This window comes from Phoenix dactylifera, chromosome 2 (assembly GCF_051530095.1).
Source record: "Phoenix dactylifera cultivar Ajwa chromosome 2, Ajwa_hap1_PhDact_Kaust_v1.1, whole genome shotgun sequence".
Classification (NCBI taxonomy): Eukaryota; Viridiplantae; Streptophyta; class Magnoliopsida; order Arecales; family Arecaceae; genus Phoenix; species Phoenix dactylifera.
The window spans coordinates 6262929-6279838 of NC_143191.1; the positions used below are offsets into that span (position 1 = coordinate 6262929).

General features: G+C 37.9%; 1 protein-coding gene and 1 pseudogene across 1 annotated transcript; one reads left to right on the top strand and one right to left on the bottom strand.

Annotated features, from left to right (window-relative positions):
• Positions 1-3482: 3482 nt before the first annotated feature.
• LOC148714525 (ABC transporter G family member 22-like) lies at positions 3483-7652 on the top strand (annotated as a pseudogene).
• Positions 7653-12860: 5208 nt separating this feature from the next.
• Positions 12861-16560, bottom strand: LOC103704328 (putative disease resistance protein RGA3). The gene is made up of 2 exons (XM_088715120.2): positions 13171-16560; positions 12861-13053 (listed from the first exon to the last, which is right to left on the bottom strand). Exon 1 carries the CDS (start codon positions 16416-16418, stop codon positions 13176-13178), a length of 3243 nt encoding a protein of 1080 aa, XP_088571246.2. The 5' UTR covers positions 16419-16560; the 3' UTR covers positions 12861-13053; positions 13171-13175.
• Between the last annotated feature and the right edge of the window lie 350 nt (positions 16561-16910).

Here is a 16910-nt window from a genome sequence, read left to right on the forward strand (position 1 = left end):
GATAGCTATCATGTCATCCATTCCAACTCCCCGAACGTGTGAGAGAAGAAATAACACAGTGTTCCAATATCAATTGATAGAGCACTGGATCAGAAGAAAATACAGCACCGTTCCTAAATTATTTGATATCTAGTGAAGGACTGATGTCCGTTTCAACGAAAATAGAGAATCAAATGACAACACAAGTGATGACCATCAAGCACTGGATGCTGAAACGTGATACATCCTAACATGCCATCTTTATCTTTATGCCCCTTGTGCTCATTCACGAAGTAATCTCGTGGCGTCCAGTCCACCCAATAGGGACGGCGAACTAATCCTCCTGTCGTTTGGGGTACTGCACAAAAAGTCTAGGTAGTTTTTGACACGGTGATGTGCCATATTTCTGCTTTTGGGATCATCAGTACAACTTTTACACCGCAGAATTCTGTATTATGACAAGCTGTCACATTATCTAACTCGAAGATTGCTATTCTTCGTCGTCATGACATGCCGTGTATTACGCTAATAATATTTTATCATAATTAAGAAATGAATAAGAGCTATTTATCTCTGAGATGAATGATGGTATAACTATCCATGATAGTAGAAGATTTTGTGGTGCAAAAGAAGCAGTACTAGGATTCGAATTCAATATTTGTATACTCGTTAACATATATCTCTTTTTTTGGCAAACTGCCAGATGTAAAACCAGTAATAAAGCGTTATGAAACCATATTTCTTGCGCAAAAACCTAGTTTGACATTTTATTTATAACAACCCAAGACCTCATTCAAAATGACTAGCCGAAAGATATTATTTGGGTTCTTTGATCCTGTATAAGTATCCAAGATCTTCCCAGCAAATAATCGATGTGGGACTAAACACACACCCGCACGAGTCCTCACATACTCCTCCATTCAAGTCCTGTCGTCCTCTTCAGGCTGCCTGTGGTCAGCTCCAATGAATCTGTGCTGCAGTGTCCCCTAGTCCACATAGGTTATGGGTCAGGTCCGCTCTAATATCATTTGTAACAACTCAGGACTTCACCTAAAATGGCTAGTCAGAAGGTATTATTTGGACTTTCTGATCTTGTATAAGTACCCAAGATCTACCCAGCAAATAAATGATGTAGGATTAAACACACCTGCACGGATCCTCACATTATCTTTTTTGGGCACTCAACATCTGCCTAGTTTTTGAGGTACCCTAAAAGTGCACGAGGCAGTGCTCACAAAACGTAAAGGCAGATGTGAGAGGTCACCGGCCGAAAGGTGAAGCTGTGTGGACACCCTTGTTTCCCCATAAGACAGGGCAGATGTGCGGTCCTTGTGGTATTTACCCTTGAGGTTATGATTGTGAAAAAAAGGTTACATTAGATCAGTAGTCATGTATTAGTTTAGAGGATATTGCATTCAATAGAAGGAATAACGTCAATGCTTATACTTACAGAGCAATCTAGATGAGGGGACAATTGTCACATGAGATTTGGCATTTCATGAACCTTCTAAAACATATCATGTTACTCTTAGGAGCAGTTTCAATGAAACAGGTAAAATTACATCTATTGCAAAATGTGTCGCATCCAATTGGTGAATGATGTGCAAATCTTTGAAGGGTATATGTCACATATGACTCGACTCATAAGATTTGTGTTTGAGGATCCTACAAATCAAGCACTGTTATGTTTAAACATATTGTTATGTTTATTGTGCCAAATTCATCAACTTCCTACTCATGTTGCTCGAAGCGACATGACATCTATACTGCAACAAGTAGCGAGTGACAAATTTTAGGACCTATTTGAATGTTCATAGCAGTTTATCCACCGATACCTTATGTATCGGCCGAGGCACAGGAAAAATGAAGACTGGAATTAAAGAAGAAGAACATTGATTGAGGGAGCCAAGCCAATTTGTTATTAAGGACATAAAATCTATTATTTGAAACATCGCAGAGATACTACCAGCAGCAGCTTCTTCTCTTTCCACTTGGTCTCTTCAACCACTACCTACTCACAAGCTAAACTGCCGATGGATAATCAAGGCCAACATCCAAAAAAAGACCCCATACAATACCATCTATTAATTTATAATAATCCCTACACCGCATATACTAATATAGCCGTGCATCACACCAATCACCTCATCTTCTTTTTATGGGCCAATCATCGAGGCGAGCGTATGAAGAATGAGGCCCAAAGAAGGGCTGTGTAAAGTATATTTTCTCCTTTGTGAGGGACACATGATGTTTGTTTTGCAAAATATTAGAGCTGATGCAGCTATTGTGCCTCCAGCTAAAGAAGAAAAATCATTTTATCCATCATTTAAACCATCACATATTGGCATGAATCAGACATGGGGAATGGTTTTTACTATGCTTGCAAGGACTGAGTTGAGCTTGAGCACATAGAAGTTATTGGTAGGACTGCTAATTTCCTTGCTCAAAAATATAAAAATAGAGAAATGGTGGTACCTTTCATCACAATTTTTCCATCAAAAAAGGAAAATGAAAAATTTCATCACAATTTGCTCCAAAAAAAGTCTCATCAATACTACAAGCTATCCACAGAAGTCAGGCATTGAAGCAAGAGAATATGCATGCAGGCTTGCAGCAAGGTTGTACTTTTATGCATGATAGTTGATGACATGTAAACAAATATACCACATGAAAGTGTTTTGGATGCCCTGGCAATCATGCACCTAGGAAAGATCAGTCTAACAGACCATGTGACAATTAGTGGAAAGTTGCTTGTTGGACTATGGAGTCATTAATACTAAGATTTGGCACTTATTATCAGCTAATAAGGTTGCTTATTGCTCAACAAAAAAAAAAAAAAAGAGAAAAGAATTGACAGTGAGATGCATATAACTTCAGAGAATATGTAGCATACTTTTTGCCAATTAGTATCTTTAAATGTGTAGCTCCTAAACCTTAACCAACTCGGCCAAACTTCGAACAACTCTATGAAAGCCATTCAGATCCATGCACAACTTCTCTCATAGCTTCTCTTACTTTCATCAAGGGGTACACTCCCCAGGCAGTTCTCATAACTATCAGTTCTCACCAGGCAGGGATGCGTGTCTGCAGGACTTGGGCTACTTTGTTGGTATTCAGGGCATAGATAGCAATGCTTCGTGACTTCTTTTCTTTCTTCTTCTATTTTTCTTTTTAAAGTAATGTGATGCTTCATAACTTGACCTGCACCTATGGCTGTCAAGCACCTTCCATGAAATGTTCGAGTTCATGGCCACACTTATTTCCCTTCTCCCACAATTGTGTGTGAATGTGTGCACAATCCATGAACTATTTCAGTTCATAGCCACTTATTACCTTTTTACAACATTTGTGTGTATGTGTGTGTGTGTGAGAGAGAAAGATGGTTCTTCATAACTCGCTATTTCAGAAGGCAAAACAGCGAAAACAGAAGCAGAAGAAAAAAATGTAAGAAAAATTACTGAGAGCTATATATTTTCAGTAAGCCATTTGAATTCTGGCTTGGTATGTCTCATGCTTATATAACAGCATGCAGAGAAGATGGAGGAGGAACTAGTCCTGATGCCAACAAACCAAGACGTGTTGCTGAATCTGGAGGAGACATACCAAGCCAGAGTTCAAGACCAGTTCAAGACCATGTCATCCCTCCTGTGAGGAAGTCTTGCAGTGCAGATTTCTGTATAAGTAGAAGAGATTATGATGAACACGATACTGGTACTAAATTAAGGGGAGAAAGCATAATTTTACAATGAAAGTGGAATCAACTAGAGGTAATTTCAGTAGGACCCCTGCAACGAGTGCACGATTCTCAGTTGATATCGATGGACTAGTCCATCACTGCCCTGGAACCTTAAAGGAAATTGGGCATGTCATTTGTAGGCCTTCTATTGCTGGCGTTGGCTCATTTAATCCGGTCGCTCGTGCCATCTTTCCTTCACCTAACTTATTAGAGGTTTCAAGAAAGAACCCTCACAAAGGTAAGAGGTTGTACGCTTTCTTTGTCCTTAAAAGATTCTCATCTCCAAGAGCTTCAAGTTCGATATCTATAGGACCTTGGAGCAGCATTTTTACTATTTTTATTAGCATTCTTGGCATTAGCAACCTTGTTACTGAATGATTACTTGTTGAAAGCTTGAAATTTGATTCAACTAAAATATTGCCCTAGTCCCATGTGCTGAATGTTATATAGCCGATGTAATGAAAGTTAAAGCAATTCAATAATAACACAAAGCTCTCCATTCTCCAAGATTTGCTAATTCTTAATGGTTTGCTCCTGCAGTAATGAACATGACAACATTCACCCAACTGAAGGAATGCACCATCCCTACAGCTCTCTTTCACAAGTTAGAAGCAAGCTTTAATATTACAAAAAACTGCTTGCCTTTTCTGCGCAGCAGTTTCCAAAGAGCTCCAAGCTATATTTGTAGCATGAGCCTTGAAGTTAATTTACATGAAGTGGATTTGCACAGCAGCTAATATGTTTTTTTTTTTTTTTTTTTTGTATGCGTGTGTATCTGAAAAATAAGGGAAGCTTTGTTTTTAGAAAGGCTAAAATAGAGACAATTCAGTTAAATGAGACTATAAAATAAAAGAAAATCACATGAAGCAATTTTCTAAGACAGCTTTCGACTCAAGGTTCCATAGTATTCTAACATAATTTTCAAAATAAAAGATGATGCAGTGAATGAGTCACCTATGTCTTCCAAGAAAGGGTTGGTTCCTGAAATCTGGAAAGCAATGCAGATAGAACCCACTTTGCCCATATACCTAAAGGTGACATCACATGATGAGTAATTTCTTGAGTTATGATCACCTGTATGTTTCCTCTGCTATATTAGTTACTCCCCCAACTGCCCACAGTTTTCAGATGTGAGTTACAAGAAATTGGTGAAGGTTGCAAAGAGCCCATCTGCCGCAAAGTACATTCTCAGAGGGGTCACTGGTTCTGTTTTCGGGGGCGAGGTACTGGCTCTCATGGGACCATCAGGAGGTGGTAAAACAACTTTGCTGAACCTGCTCCGTGGAAGGGTGAACATAAAGGGTCATGGTGGCAGCATCACTTACAATGACCAACCATACTCCAAATGGCTCAAACAAAGGTGTGACAATGGTTAGTCATATAATTAAGCTCATACATTCATCAATCGTTACAATGTTAATCCTTAACTTACCCTAGTTTTGATAATTTTTAAGGAAAAAATGATGAGTTACCATAGATGGTTTGGCACCTCATAATAAATTTTTGGTGATGCACAGGATCGGTTTTGTGCTACAAGATGATGCTGTTTTTCCACACCTAACAGTGAGAGAAACCTTGACATATGCTGCTCTTCTCCGTCTTCCGAAAAAAATTAACAAAACAGCAGAAGGAAGAGAGGACTATGGATGTCATCTCTGAACTTGGACTAGAAAGGTGACTTCTTTAACCATCAGAACAAGTCCTTAACCGTTGGCAATAGATGTATGGGAAAATATGATTTATGTGTTAAAGATCACAGTACCAATCATACAAAAATGATTGTGCGTAAGCAAAGGTTCGGTTGGTTTGTTGTCTCGATCCTGTGAGTACCAAAGGTTTACAATATATCTTTGCAGTTGGGTAACTCCATTGTGTCAATTTCAGAGGGAGGGGTTGAGAAATGGAAAAGGAATAGCCATTTACAAATGTGATCAATTGATCAATGTTATGCTGGCTTTTTATCGGCCACAAGAAAAAATTACGTAGTAAAGGAGCTTTCATAGTACATTTTACATACAAGGATTATAGGCCCTCGAGTAGCAAATGTTTAACCTTTTAATGCAAGGAACCAAATTAGTTAGTACATGTAATTATAACAACTGCTAAAGTCTTATAGTACTAATAACTTTTCTAGGGCTTCAAAGTTTAATGTCAGATGCTAAAGTGCTTTTGGTTACAATTATCAGTTAAGATATTTACAACTAGCAAATCTGTATCATAACACCTTTTTTCCCTTTTCAAGAGAATGATTGTCATACATACAAGACACCTCTATTCAATCACTTTGTTTCCCTCCCACCTTGGCTTTAGGTAGTGTTTAATGCATCATACTTCCTTTTAATATATGTTAAAAAACTAGCATCAGTGCTAGGATCTTAAAATGCATGAAACAGACATTTAATATGAGGTTCTGGGTTCAATTCTTTGGAAGTGTATCTCTAAAAATCTAGACCTAGGTAATTGTAGGATGAGTGGGACTTTCACCATTTCTCGTAGAAGAAAAAAAAAGCCTTCAAGCAGTTTTATATCCGTTTTCTCTAGTGATTGGTCTTGTCAATTTATTTTCCTTTATTTTCAGATGCTGTAACAGATGCATATGATTTAACTATTAGCTCATCTGCATGCAATTGCTTTACACTTCTATATGGATAGTATGGAATTTATAAGCTGTAGGTAGGCAGGCCAAACATGCTGAGAGGAATTTCTGGTGGTAGGAGAGAGCAAGACTGTATCGGAAATGAAATCCTACTCGATCCTTCACTTCTTTTTCTAGATGAACCAACATCTGGTCTTGATTCGACAACAGCGCTCCAAATTACTCAGATGCTACACAACATCTGGTCTTCACGATTAAAAACCATCGATCCATTGCTAATTTTAATCACAACTTTGTAGACTGGAAAGACAGTGGTTACTACAATGCACCAGCCATCAAGCAGACTGTTCAATAAGTTTGACAAGCTAATTCTCTTAGACATATGCAGTTCCTTGAATGTTGGAAAAGCATCGGAAGCAATGCTGTACTTCTCATTTGGTTGCTCTCCCATCATAGCAATGAACCCGGCAGAGTTTCTAATTGATGTAGCCAATGGTAACATGAATGATAAATCAATACCATCAGAGTGAAAGGATAAGTTTTTACATGAAAGTCAAGAAATCAAGCACCAAGAACAAAGGCCGTCTCCTGTGGACATCCATGAAGTGAATAACTCGTGAAAACGTTCATTCTTTTCTACACTGACCAAGCTTTCTTTTAAGCTTTGTGACTTGCTTCAAATGTGCACTGCAGTCCTTTTTGGATGCCTGTGAAACCAGAGTTGCACAGATAGAGAAGCAGAAGCTTCTAAAACCTGTGCCAATTGACGCTAAATGGGAGATGCAAGTAGGTTCAAGCCTGAAGGATTCTGGGACTACTTGGTGGCAGCAGTACTACATTCTCTTCTGGCGAGGCTTGAAACAGAGGCGCCATGATTACTTAAGCTGGATTCGAGTAACCCAAGTCTTGGCAACTGCAGTACTAGTTGGATTGCTATGGTGGCGGTCTGCTACTCCAAAGAAGATTCAAGATCAGGTAGGCATCTGTTCCATGAACAAGTTGGCAGTCAAAATCATTCATTAGTGCATATATTTCTTCATCATGCCTTGGTAAAATACTGCAGGCAGGACTTCTGTTCTTCATTGCCATTTTTTGGGGCTTTTTCCCAGTATTCACAGCTATATTTACATTTCCCCAAGAAAGAGCAATGCTTGCCAAAGAGAGATCTGTAAACATGTACAAGCTTAGTGCGTACTTCATGGCTAGAAACATGAGTGATCTACCACTGGATCTCATCTTGCCTACAGTGTTCTTGCTGATTGTCTACTTCATGGTGGGCTTGAAACCAGACTTCACAGTGTTTTTACAAAGTATTCTGACAATATTCCTAAGCATTTAGCTGCTCAGGTATCTTATTCTGATCATTCTTTATGATTAGGAAACATGAAACTAAATGTTGTGCCAAATGAGCTTGCTTGATGCTAAAATGTTGCACGCTTCCTTGCATGATCATCTTTAAAACCAATCTCCTGCAACTGCAAGTGATCAACTCTAAAACAAAATATATCCATGCTTCTTGTTATTATCACTGTCGATAATACAATCAGTCACAAACCTTCACATGTTTATGGCCTTGCATCCTAAGTACATGGAACCTTTTCACCATATAAGAAGGAAAACAATATTTTTTGAGGAAAAAATAGTCAATTCACAACAGCTTAGGAAATAGGATCCAATTCGTGACGTGGTTATCGATGTATTTATAAAAGAAATGGTGATTCATAAAATGCAAGTCCGCATCATAACTTAAAGATGGCAAAGTAAATGCATAGTGTTGTAGATTACCACACTGCCATGACATGCTTTTACAACTGCAAACTTTATTGACTTGTGAACTAGATTTTCTAGTGTAATTACTTCTGTGATCGGTGCAGCTCTAATGAATGTCAAGAAATCAACAACACTAGCTTCTGTGATCATTATCACATTTATGTTAGCTGGTTGGTTCTTTGTGCAGGTACATCAACCTCATCCTAGTCAACAATGCCTTCGTCAATATCTATAACCTAGTCGTCTTATATGAGACGATAAATTGTGCTATTATGATAGTATTTGTTTATTTGCTCTTGTGATTGTAGAGGGTTCTATTCTTCATATCATGGATACGCTGCTTGTCTATTAACTATCATACATATAGATTACTTCTCAAGATTCGGTATAGTTGCCTCAGTCTTAGCCATTTCGGATATAGTCCCTGTGACTCGACTTTTGTTAAAGGACTTCAACTGCATAATGGAGGAATGGAGGCAGAGGCCATGATAGCTATGATCTTTGGATATCGACTATTGGCATATATTTTCCTGAAGAAGATGATTAGCTTAGAAGTGTAACTTGCCTCTGAACATCACAGAACAAGAAGGGGTCTATTGGATTCAAATGAATGAGGAGGGGAACTCCAAGAGTTGTCACGTTGATGAGCTAGATTAGTCCAAATATTTGATCTGCTTCGGTGTGAAAAGTAGACAAAGTTTAGAAGAAAGAAAGGCCTACTGGCTTATGTAAGGCAACACCAAGACCAATTCACTGTATGAAAGGTTGTAACTCCTAGTGTTATTCATCTGTTTGGATGCTTATGTAGTAAAAGAGATGATTTCTGAGGGTTCTCTTCATCTTTCGAGTTACGAAAAAATAATCATATATTTTTTTTGCAGTTAATAACTCAATTGCAACTGATCGCCATAATTGATGAGATGGATGACCGTGATTTATCATCTATGATTGCAAAAGGGTGGCATAGTTGGCATGGCTTGAAATACATAACCATAATTGTAACTATCGAGCCTTATCCAAACTATTTATGGTCAGCCGTGGTTTCGAAATGCATCTATAGTTGCTAAGTTTCGTCGCATTACTTTGTCATTGGCTCTCATTCAAGCCAAGTTCTGTAAGGTACAAAAAGAGGAGGCAACTTACTTTGTGTCACATGGAATTTAACACCAGTGACCCATAGCAGAGTCCTTTGCATGTGCTTGTGTATGATTTGCTGGGGTGCGAATGGCCCATAGGAGTGAATTGTCACACTCCTAATTGTCTAGATTAGTGACTCATTACACTAGTTTGCTTTGAATTATGAAATTAACTCTCTAACATAAGTAGATCATGGCATTTGTTCTTGTGTTAAAAAAGAACTAAAGGCCTATGAACAGAAAAGGACTTAGGCAGAAGCTTTCATGAAGGTGGCTCCATCAGTCTAGACTACTTTTTTTTTAAAAAAAAGAAAGTCGATTAGTTTAACTATGAGTTATACCTTAAGATTAACTATGCTTTCAAGAAATTTAAAATGAAGTAATATGATCCTGATCTTAAAAAAAATGTGATTATGCTTTCCAATTCAATCTAGGGAGACTCCATCAATTGATATACTAAGAAAAAACGAGAAGGATGTAAGTTAAAGCTGATATAAATATCTTTTGAAACTATGAATAATTGTTATGTAGACTTCACACTCAATATTAGCTCCTTGATTAATAAAATTATCAACTCCACAATTAATTATAGGTCAATCAATTTGATGATCACATTATATATGTTTGTGTGTGTAGAGAGAAACAATTATATGCTTTGGTGATTTTTAACTTTTACTTCCAGCCGATACAAAAATAGATCGCATCAAAAGCACTGATTTTGTTTCATCCCATCTCGTACGCAGCTCCTCCTCCAAGACATCCAGGTGATGACAGCCTGACTCGGCCAAAAGAGCCACGGCAGCATCGTCAGTGGGGCCCATCAATAGAGCAAGAAGAGAAATGTGAAAAATTAATTAATTATATAAATATATTTAAAAAATATTTTTTATGATGGGATTAGATTTGTATTTTTTAAGTGTCAGAATTAAATTTTGAAGGATGCGTATATTTTCAATTTTTTTTAAAAATCAGATTGCAAATGAGACTCTCCTAACCAAACTGATGGAATATCTAGCTCTATCGCGCAAACATGCTTCTAAAATTTTTATTATAAGAAAAATGTTGTCTCTAAAATGCTCCCAAAAATGGTTTTAAAAGAGAAAAGTTGGCATTTTGGGTCTAACCAAATTCTGGATTTACAGCCTTCTTGGGTATTTTGTTTTTGTAAATATAAGAGGATCCACAATATTATACAAAAAAAAAATTCTAAAGATGCTCATCTTACTAAATGAGTCAATTTTTTAAGTTTTCACGGCAGAGTGGCAGAGTGGTTGCTTAGACTCCTAGTCGGAAAAGAAAAAATAAAATAAAGTTTTTTAACCACTGTATAGAATGAAAGGTTATGCTTGTGATTATATCCATCCCACCACTAAAATCACACTTTGGAAATGAAAAAATTAGAAGCAAATCTAATAGGTCCAATGATGGTCGTACATTGAAATGTCGTATTTTTATAGTATATGAAATTCTATAATGGCAAATATACCCTTTATTCTTAAATTATTTATAGAAGTAAATTAAAGGATTGGATCAAATATGGATCAAATACTAGTGGGACTAAAAATATGTTAATACGAGCCCCACCTATTTCGTAGACAAGCCAAAAATCCATAACATAATCCAACATATTTATTAAATAAGTAACACATCATAGCCTTCCTAACCCACTGAATAAATAAATCAAATAAATGAATCTTAAATGGGTCAGATTGTAATTATATTGACTTGAGGCAACTATTAGATGGATCAATACTTAGATGGTTTCGGACTCTAAATCTAAAACTAGCCTTTTTAATAAATGGGTCAAGTCAGACTAACATGTTTATGATCCGAACTTGTTTTTATATAATTTGAATCTGGTTAATTCAGGATAGTTGCAAGTTGGGTTGATGGTCAAAATCATGGATTGCCACCTTGGAATATCAGGCACCTATATTCTTGTCATAGAATACTTTGGCGATCTAGGTGATCAACTAGGCAATTTAGGTGGCTTAGAAGGTGTCATTTTAGCACAAAACAAAGAAATTCGAAGTAAGAGTCCCATTGTGAGCAACAATTTCTTCCTTGATGCTAAGTCCTTCTTTGGAATATCTTTTGAAGGGAAGCCCGAAAAGTACTTCTAGCCTACATATGTGTATTTGGTAAAAACCCCGAAACAATTTTTTTATCCTCCTAGAAGTTAAAAAATCTCTACTTGGCAAAAGCTCTAATTTAGAGCTTCTTCCTAAAAGGATTTTTCAAAGCCTGTCGAGAGGCTATTTATAAGACCAAATTATCCCTGAACTTTATAGTTATTACATTAATCATTATAATATTTGGATCAAAATATAATAGGGAAGGACTCGTTTGGTTCGTAGGGAAAGAAAGATGAAAAATGTGGTCAACGAAAAACGAAGAAAAGCCACTTATTTAGTTGAAGTTTTTTTAAAAAAAAAGACGGAAAAGTAGTATTCCTATGAAAATAAGATTCTTATCTTTCATAAAAATGAAAAACTCAAGAGGGGCCTGGAAAAGCTACTTTTCTACCAGTCGAAAATTGAGATCTTTTCTTTCTCCAAAACTATCCTTAAGAGTATAAAAGATATTTCACACAACTTTTTTAAAAAAGTAAATGCTCAATCAAATATAAGCCACTATGAAATATACCACTTTCGCAAGGTGAACTAAACATGTCAAAATCATTTTCTCAGATAGCATATTTTCAGGAATCAGCTACTTAGAAAAATATTCCGGTGAAAAAAATTCTTTCCGCAAACCAAACGCGTCCTAAATTATAGATTAACAATATTTTAAACTATATTATATTAATATAAAAATATTACTATAATATATACTATTATAATATTATACTAAAATAATAATACCACATTCATAGAGTATAATAATATTATATAATGTAATAATATACCAATATATAATAATAATTCTATAAAAGTATTGTATTATAAGTATTAACTAATAATAGATATATTATATTATATTATACTATACTAATATTATGATAATACTATGTTACTATTGTTATTATATTATATTTATTTATTATTATTTTTTTATACTAAAAATGCTTTCTTAGTTTGGTTATCAAATAAATATTAAAATTTTATAATACTTCAGAAATATAGTTAATTTTTTATTAAAAGCTCTACTAGTACATTCACAAAAGCTTTGCTACCAGCAATAACTCCAAACAGAGTAGAAACACATAAGTTCACCATGATTGTGCTTCCTTGCAAGTCTATTTCAAGAGTCTGGTTGTGCATCGGTTCCTACGATCAACGGACCAACACCCCAAGCATGAGTTTCTAGACATTGTCCCTATGGTTTCCCAATAGCAACCCGTCAGGCATATTGAGCCCCCACCTAGAGAGTCTTTAGCCTAGCCAAAGATCGGGTACATGAAATTAAAAAATATTCAGTTTTTATGCCATCGAGGAGGTGACTTGACTGTTTGAAGCTTCTCGCTTGCTGGAACAGTCGTAGGCTTTTATAGATGTGGCCAATCTTTAATCGCAAAAGTAACATAAAAGAAGCACCGAGATCAAACAATAGAAGTTTATCTCCAAGATCGATCGAGAAGGATCCTCTTAAAACCAAAAAAAGATTGATATAGAAGGAAAAATAAATAGAAAGATGGAGAGGGTGAGTGAAATCATGATTTATTGCATATGAATTCTTAAGGTTACATTGAGGATAATGATATAACACCATCAAAACACTAGGAAACAGAAATTACAGGGTAGATGTCCAAGTCCAATACAAAGTTTACATGAGGAAAAAAAGATAAAAACACTGAGCACGTCCATCCCAACTGCTGAATCCGCATGAAATTGTCTCTGGGAATAGAGAAAATTAATATACATGAGATTAACGGCATCTATATATGGCAGCTGGTCTAAAGGTGATAAACAAATTAATGAGAAAAATGTAAACGTAATGGAAGTAGAAATTACGTTGCTCAAGAGAGGCCACTTGCAAACTCTTCTGGTTGCCTGTTGATTTGAAAGGTGGAAGGAGTTCCCTTGGTATACCGTATCCATGAGGGACCATCTAGTTCTTCGATCCAGACCTCAGGGATCCACTGAATGATGGGCCTATTTGGTTGATCCATAAGGAAGCTCTCAAACAGTAGTGAGCTGCACTTCAGCCTAAATTTTTTGAGATTCTGCACTGCAGTCGGAGCATTTTGATCCTCCCCGAGTAGGTTCAATAACCACTGTGGGAGTTGCTCTGTTTGTCGATCAAGATTACTGGAAACGTCTGCGAGGCACTCCAGCGAGGGAATCTCTGAGGTCCCCTGTACTGCAGAAGGATGTTTCAGGTTCAGGTATTGCAACTTATCAAGAGTCTCCACGTGCTGTAACCTCGGACTATTTATTATTTGCAAAGATTTCAGCGAGGGAAAGTTGGATATTCTTTCCAACCTCAGGTTACTCTCGATGTGGAGCATATCAGTTAAGGAGGGGAGGTTCTTGATTTCTCTCAGGTTGTGGGCGCCCAGAATTCCTAATTTATGCAAGTTGGTGGCATGCGCCAGACCTTCCGGAAGAGCTATTAGCTCGGGACAGTCCTCCAGATGCAGGGCCTTGAGATGCGGCAGCAGCTTAGAGGCTCCTCTTATTTCATCGCCAACCTCTTCCGCCACGCCTAATGACCATTCTTTCCAGTTGCGCATGTGGCAGAGTTGCAGGTATTCAAGCCTAGGAAATGCAGTTATTGCTGAGGCACGACGACCAAGAAACTCAGGTCCGATAGTTACGATTGCATCTGCTCCTGAAATCCGAAGGTAGTTTAGCTGGGGCAATAGGCCTATCGGAGGAAGTTGGGGACATGATTTACAATTAGTAAGGACCAAGAATGACAGGTGAGGAAAGGAGGGTGACATCAACCAGCCAGGAAACCCACTACCAAAGAAGTTGTCGAACGTAAGCTCTCCTAGGCTGGATGGAGGAGAGAGGTTGTTGCATATCTTGTTCGCATTTTGGATTGCGTCCTCTCCACATCGTGGCTGATTGTTCCCAGCTTCGGGTGGCTGCCAGTGCAAAAACAATCTTCTAAGGAAGCAGGTGTTTGCAAGCGCTGAAGCTCCTGCTTGTGACCTCTCTAACCTATCTATCCGCAGCACTCTCAGCTGGGACAGAGATTGCAGCTCCTCCAAATCGCACCCCGGGTCTTGCTTGCCTCCATCATCACCGACCACAAATCCTCGAAGATCGTTGAGATGTGTCAGTTTGCCTGTTCCTTTTGGGAGATGGCTCAACGGAGTTCCAGTGAGGTGAAGACATCTTAGATTGCACAAACTTGTGATGGCTTTGGGAAGCATGTGAAAGGATTTACAACCTGAGAGCTTCAAGGTCTGCAGATTTTGAAGGCGTCCGATAGACTCTGGTAATATTTTGACATTCGTTCGATCAAGATCTAAGTGCCTTAGATGTAACAGGTTTCCCACCGAGTCTGGAAGGCTCTCCAGTCCCGTATCGGTCAAGTCCAATACTCGTAGCTGCACAAGTCTTCCGAGTTCCTGCTCAACTATCTTTGTCCTGGGATTGTTCCAGACAATTAGAGTCCTCAAGCATTTCTGCTGCTTCACTGCATCAGGGATTTCTAGCCTCTCTCCCACATTTGAAATGGACAAGCGACGAAGCTTGGTCAAGGGATTTGTGGTGCATGTTTTTCCATCACCAACAAAAGTGCTCTCATCTCCTATCAAAAACAGAGCAAGAGAACGCAGCAGATCATGCATTGTGCAAAAACTCTGATCTACGTATTCATAGTCTGGTTGTAAAAGATTTCTGCAAATCAACTCTTTATAGTAATCTTCGGCTGAATCTTCTAACAATACATCTCCTTGTGATTTTACAAAACCTTCGGCCAGCCAGTACCGAACAAGATCATCACGATGCATGGGAAAGTCCTCAGGATATAACGAGCAAAAAAGAAAACATTGTTTAAGATGAGGTGATAAATCTTCATAGCTTAAAAATAAGGCCCCATGGAGTTCCGTCTGAAGTTGGTTCATAGACCATGCATCGCTTATGAGAACATTATTCCATGCTATGCTGCTCTTCTTCGACCTTAAAACTCCTGCAATGGTCTTGATTGCAAGAGGAAGACCATCACATTTGTCAACAATTTTCATTCCAATTTCTTTTAAATTAATGGTCTCTTCCTTCTCGTCATCTCTAAAGACTTTCTTGCACAACAATGCCCAGCCATCAGCACGACCCATTTTGTCAACATGGTGGACAAGTACGCTCATATTCCCAAACACACTTATGTCTCTAGTGGTGATCACAATCCTACCACCATCTGCTGCACTTTCGAAAGGATATCTGAGCAGATCCTCCCATACTTTTGCTTCCCATATATCATCTAACACAACAATGAACCTTCTAGAAAGGATAGAGGAAAGAATGGGTATGAGCTCAGCCTTCGTCTCAGCCTGCCCATAGTTTCCACCTGCGCTTCTAATTATCTCTTGCAGCAACTTTGCCTCTGAAAAATTCTTGGAAACACACACCCATACTCGTATAGAAAAGTTTTCTTTTATTCTTTCATCATTGTATATAATAGAAGCAAGAGTAGTTTTGCCGATTCCACCCATCCCAACAATCCCCAAAATCCAGAATTTTTTTTTGTCTCCTTGGACTAACGATTCCACAAGACTCTGGGTAGCCTCTGCAATTTGTGTCCCTACGATATCAGAACTGTCCTCAATGGGAAAAGTCCTACGAGGATTCACTCCGCTCTCTTGGACATCTTGGTTAGGGTTTTCTAGTTTAGGCAATATTGATCTATCCTCTGCAATCTCTTTCAGCCTCTTATTAAGATCTCTAATTTTGTCACCAATTTCATAGCGGAACTTCATACAACCGAAGCAAGAAAATAAAGGGAAGGGATGGCATACCGCAGAAACGGGCTGTTGGCTTTCCAATAATTTGCCGCCTTCGATGATACAAAGGTCGATGATATCATCCGCATCATACATGATATCTTTCAACTCCCTCACCCAATTACTGATGTTTGTGTCTTCATGCCTCTTCCGCTCTGCTTGCTCAAGAAAACCTCTCATCCTTTCCAGTCTTCTCTGAAGCTTCTGGAGCTCATCCTTCACTCCGAGCATGACTGACACCTCACCCTCTACGAAATCTGCGAGTTTCTTCATGTATCGTGCCACAAAAGCATCTAAGATCATTGCCATCTTTTGATAAGGGAAGAGAATTGGAAACTGTGTGGCACCATGGATCCTTGAAAGCCTATGTATAAACAAGGTGAACGGAATCGCCACAGAAAAAGAAAGTAAAGACGCTTGTTAGAAGAAAGGAAAGGGGATTTAAAGCAAAACTTCTTTATTGATAAATACTTCTTCCACCATTGCTTATTAAAAAAAGAAGGAAAAGGACAACTCTACAGCACCAGATTCCCCTTGTCGGCTGTATTGGTTTTATTTAATTAGTTATCATCACGCCATAGCACCACCATTTGTTAATCAGCTGTTATCATCAGCTACTTTGTATTATAATAGCTAATTACAGCTATCATGCCGTCCATTATTTTATAACCGGTAATTTAACTTATAATTCAATTGGCCAAATATTAGTTGTTATTTTCGTTATAATGGGGAATATATAACAACAAGGTCCTCACTCAAAATGACTAGTTAAAAGGTATTTTTGGAGTTTCTTAGTTCTCA

Excerpts from the sequence above, each read along its gene's own strand:
- LOC103704328 (XM_088715120.2), bottom strand. The coding sequence starts at position 16,418 with ATGGCAATGATCTTAGATGCTTTTGTGGCACGATACATGAAGAAACTC.